Below are 5,515 nucleotides of genomic sequence, written 5' to 3' on the forward strand. Positions count from 1 at the left end.
CTCAGTAGAATAGACTATACTTTTACTGAAATACATAGCATACTAGTTTCAGTCTTCAAATCTTAATGTACTGGCAATGGGAAGAACAACTTATAATGAGTACTACTATGTGAGCTCTAACCAGCTCATGTGGTGGATGACGCTGGTCAAGCTAAAAAGGCCACTGGCTAGAATGGACTGTGCTACACCGAGACTACACTTTTTGTGTGGAAAAGCAATGACGGATGAGCGCCGTTTTAATCGCCAACAAGTCCATGCACCTGTATGGACAAAAGTCCCATAATGGATGTTGAAATACATCTGGCGCTACTAATGTCACATCATGCGTATCAATGATTGACCTAAGTAAGCTCTCTACAAACCATGGTAGAGTGAGTAACAGGACAATAACATCTCCATCTAGTGGGCAAACAAGTCCATGCACCTGTATGGTCTAAAATCCTATAATGAATGTTGAAATACAGACATATCTATCTCTACTAAACACCTCGATACTCTCTGTGGATGTAGAAAGTACATGGTTTCCTGAGTAAACTTGTCTGAGACTATACTGAGACACCAAGCATAGTTTTTGATGTAAAAATCTAAATGTACTTGTCAATGGAAAAATGCACCCCTTTTGTGGTGGATTCTAGTACTATGGGGGGACTGACGGACTCATTCACTCTCTGACTCATGACGTGACACCGGCCAACCTAAAGTTCCCCCCCTTCGGCAGTTGCCTTGTGGGGGACAACAAAGATAATGTGTCACACAGCCCACAATCCTCCACCAATGATGTCTGTTTGTGCGTGGCTGGCCAGCCGCGCAGCTAGTATAGCGTTTGTCGGGTTATCACTCCCTCCCTTACTCCCGACAATGTTGGCCTGCATCTCTCTGTTGGCACGACAAATTGTCTGCAGTAGTCCCAGCACACCAAAATCAAGAAGAACAGCAAAATCAACCCACCGAATTCCACTGCACAAGTAGAGTAGTGGTCAGAGTAGTGGACTCCCACCCGGGAGACCGAGGTTCAAGACCCTATGGGGATGACTTTATGGGACTATAGCCCAAACCTCCACATGTTCATCCGTTCACTCCAACCTTTACCCCTTGCCTTATAGGTCAGATCCTGTCCCAACCCTTATTCTAATCCCAATTAATGTTATGGAAGCTGCTGCTAGTTGTTGTGAGCTAATGAGCTAACTGGCTATCCCGCTCTTATTGTGCTGGATTAGCATTGGAAGCATTGGAACTGATGTGCCCAGGCAACAAGACCCATCTTAATGTATCAGACATTATTTCATGTCATTTCAATTCACAGCTATTTCAGTGGCATGACTAGCATCCATCCTACCAATCCTGAACAGAAACAAGCCAGCCATGCACATAAGCCAGGCTAAACCTGGCCTGGTTTTAAATATCCCCTCCCCTTCTCTCCACCTCCTTCACACTTCTTTTCTCACTCTCTTTGTTGTCTCCCACATTGCTACCGACTGCACAAAGCAAGCTTGAGTTTCCTCCCAACAAAACAAGCAGAATGGAGTATTCATACAGCCCTCGGAGACACGCTGTGAAAAGGCCACAGGACTAACAGAGGAAGCTTTTCTCCTCTCCCACATTTGCCCTACTCAGTCACCTGACCCGATGATGTCACAGCCTGTGGAGGTTGTGTCATCATGTCTGCCCGGGGTCGTAGTGGCTGGCAGCTGAGACCACATGTGGAATGATGAGGAGGGAAAACCCTGAGCCTTGCTGGGACTTCCCTTGCTGGGATATTTTGGCAACAGCTAGACAGAAAAAGGAAAACGAAACAGAAATCAGAAAGAAAAAGTCCTAAAAAGTCATAAAACATAACATACAACACCACTGACACTTGGGATAGATATGTCCTTGTTTGCTGCTTCTCTTTAACTCTTTAGAATATCACATTCCTGATAATTTTGTTATATTGTCTTTAAAGTTGTGTCTATCTAGCTTTATGATGTGCTCTCTGAAAACCGACAGCTGCCAACCCTTCAAATCTCTTCATGTCCATTACATTCAATTAAGTGCAGTACATGAAATAAAACAAAAATCTTTATGCCTGCATAAATAATGCATGATCAATTCTGAATTCCTAAACAAAACTAAACCACATAACTTCAACCACTCCGTGAGCTTGTGACATCAGGATGGTCTCATGAGGCTAAATGCTTTCTATAGCCAAGAGTGAATCTGGTCTCCTTTTATGAAAACAAAATAAGGCTACTGCTACTGTACATGAGAGTAATCGGATCAAAAAGTGCGAAAGATAAAGTGCATCACTCAATACAAAAGTAAAGGCTATTATAGAACCAAACCGAACGCCTATGGCTACTTAGGCCCGATCTCAATACCCCCCCTTAGCCCTAGCCCCTAGTTTTGCCTTTGGCTGCTTAGTTTGAAAAACAGCCACACAGGCAAAGACATGTTTAGCTGTTTGGCTCTTATCTACCCAGCGTGGCTGTACATAGAAGCAGCTGCTTCCTATTATCAGGTCTATTTATCGTCTAAAATTTCATATAGCTAATAAATAATATACATTTCCCATTATCTGGCAGATAATTATCGGCGCCAGTGATATTGTGCATCCCTATTGATGAGTAAAAAAACATTTAAAAAACAAACAAACAGTGTAACTGACATTACAAAGCTTACATAGCTTGGAAAGTCCATTCTATGGGCAAATAGGGGAAATCCGTCCTCATAGTCTGAGAGTTCTTTCTCAATGTGTTCTACAAGCAGAACTCATGTCCCCGGTCATCAACATCCCCTGGGTGAGTTTCACTGCTGGTCACAGGGTTTCTGTTCACCCGTCAGTTGTGGGTAGACCGCACCTGCACCACACTTATTTGGTTCAAGGCCAACTTTTCCTTCCCCCCCCGGTCAGGCAAGCGCTCCTCCTCAGCCACGCCCAAATCCCACAGAGAGAGGCTCGGATGGGTTTGAGCTCCCCTCAGCCTCCCCAGCACCTCCTGCCGAAAGTTTCCACACAGCCAGAGATAGAGCAGAGGGTTGAGGCAGGCGTGAAGGCAGCCTAGGGCGAAGGTGAGCACCAGACTGGTCTCTGTGGCCGTCCTCCCTTTGTCACAAGATCCCTCTTCAGGCTTCGCTGGTGGTTTCCCCGTGAGGGTGTCCACGATGAGGGTGATGTTGTAGGGCGTCCAGCAGAGGAAGAAGAGCAGCACCAGGGCCAGGATGACCCTGATGGCCCTGTGCTTCTGGTGGCCCAGGGGGCCGCGCTGCAGCAGGGTGCTGGAGTAGCAGAGGAGCAGGATCACTGAGGGCACCAGGAAGCCCACTATGTGGTAGAGCAGACGGCAGGCCAGGCGCCAGTCAGTCACAGACTGGGAGGGTTGTGGATAGTTGTGGGTGCACCACAGTCCCGGTCTGTGGTCCTTCACTGCCTCCAGGAAGATCCAGTCAGGGATGGAAAGAAGGAGAGAGAATATCCAAACAGACAGGCAGCTGGCCTGAACCATCCAGGGTTTTCTGCTGGAGTACATCCGTGTAGCGTGGACGATGGACAGGTAGCAGTCCAGACTGATGAAGCCCAGCAGGTAGATCCCACAGTAGAAGTTGATCTGGAGAGGGAGGGAGGGTAGAGAGGGGGGGGGGGGATGGCTCAAAGATGTATTAATCTATTACAAGAATCATGTCAAGACATTTCACAACTATGCTCCCCACCCGTCTCTTGCTCTCTTCTCCCAGAAATGGTAAATGAAAGCCATCTAAAGTATGTGCTGAGGAGGGAAAGCCAAAAAAGTGTGTTCTTGCTCAATCGTAGAGGGAAGTGTCTGAAGAATGTACTACGCATGTTCTCACAGCCTGCCGAGTTCCTGCCCTCCTCAACTTTATTAGAAATCCTCATACTAAACCAATGCCTTATAATCCCCTATATCTCTTTACTCCCTTTAAATATACCTTTCCCACACAAGTCCATCAGAAGGTCAGTGGCTCAAATCCCCCCTGTGACACTTACATTATAGACAGCTCCAGCGATCTTGCAGAGGGGCGTCCCGAAGCTCCACCCCTGTTCCTGAGCAGCCTGTGCAGCCCAGAAGGGCAGGGTGAAGAGCAGCAGGCTGTCTGCCACGCCCAGGTGCAGGATGAAGGTGTCCGACACACTCCAGCCCCCTCTCCACCTCTTCTTGACCAGAAACACCAGGACCAGCCCGTTTCCCAGCAGGCCCAGAACCAGCCCCAGGGTGTACAGCACCGGGAGGAGCACCGGGAGGAGCACCGTGTCGAAGTGCATACCTTCCTCAGGTGGACACTCGTACTCGTAGTCATCGTGGTAGTCTGTCTCGTTGTCTTCAAATAAGCCTCCCAGGATCACCTTCATGGCTGTCTGTGGAGGAATCAGTGATCAGCTTATGGTTCAGCGCCAAAAGAGACCAGTCACCAGACTCTAAACTAACGATACACACTCCAAAGAAAGTGTGTTAGAAGTAGCAGTCCACTCCACCACAGAGAGCCGTGTGAGAGAGCTGTGTTCACTCGTTTCAAGTCCTCTGGCACGTGCAAGCATCTGATTATAATCATACAGATCACATGGTGTTGAAGTCATCAAATAAGGCAACACAGGAAACGCTAAGATCGGAACAGTACACTTCCTTCCCTGTGCTGTGGAAGAAATCCCCAAACTCTTGAGCCCATCTTTCTTCAGCTTATTAATGCAAGCATGCCTACATATTGCGAAACCAGGGGTGGTAAGGAAAGAGTCAAGTCAAACACAGACACGCACGCACCCCCCTCCCCATCCACCTCTAGGATTCAATGAAAGAAAAATAGAATAGCTGAACAAAGAGCAACACTTGTGAAAGAGAAGTGAACGAATTTCAACAACACTTGCACACTTGTAATAAAAAATATTCTTATACTTACCAAATTCTTCTTCTCTGGACAGACTGCTCGGGGTGCTGCTGACACTATAAATATATTCCTCGCAGGCAGGGGTATATAGTGACTAAAGAAGTGGTATGCTCCGACTAAAGAGGTAGTGGTAGCCTACCCTCCACTACACCACTGCTCACAGGACAGCAGATTGGGTATGGGAAGCGATAGTAAAACCAATTTAGGCGATTTAAGGGGTTATAATTTAGGAAGTGAGTACTTTCACATAGGCGTATCCTACACGGTCAGTTCATTTTAATTACCAGTCGGTTATACAGCCTGAGACGCGTAGAACCTACCGTCATTATTTTGGAGAAGGCACGGCAGCTGTCGGTTGTCTCTCAGCACCATTGGAGTTTTTACTTGGCCAAACAGCCTGTTGCGTGCACTCAGTTGAGCTTCTTATCTCTCGATGTTACGTACGTCAACAAATGCAGTTGCCTTCAACATATCGACCATTTCTGTATTCAGAGGCGCATTCTCTATTCCCAAAGAGGGGTGTAGCCTGGTGAGACTTCTAACTCAGACAGCAACCGCAGAAACGGGTGAGTTCAATCTGAAAACGGTGTGCAACGCTTTGCTACGGTTTCCTATACCCAATCAGTAGGGTGTTCCAACG

General features: G+C 47.1%; 1 protein-coding gene across 1 annotated transcript; it reads right to left on the reverse strand.

Moving 5' to 3' along the window:
• Window positions 1–2,816: 2,816 nt before the first annotated feature.
• On the reverse strand, window positions 2,817–4,345 carry LOC311314375 (C-X-C chemokine receptor type 3-like; the record flags this gene model as incomplete). Its single annotated transcript, XM_084444711.1, has 2 exons — window positions 2,817–3,584; window positions 3,983–4,345. 2 exons carry the CDS (start codon window positions 4,343–4,345, stop codon window positions 2,817–2,819), a joined length of 1,131 nt encoding a protein of 376 aa, XP_084300837.1.
• Window positions 4,346–5,515: the final 1,170 nt, after the last annotated feature.

Source organism: Borostomias antarcticus (genome assembly GCF_949987555.1).
Source record: "Borostomias antarcticus genome assembly, chromosome: 10".
Classification (NCBI taxonomy): Eukaryota; Metazoa; Chordata; class Actinopteri; order Stomiiformes; family Stomiidae; genus Borostomias; species Borostomias antarcticus.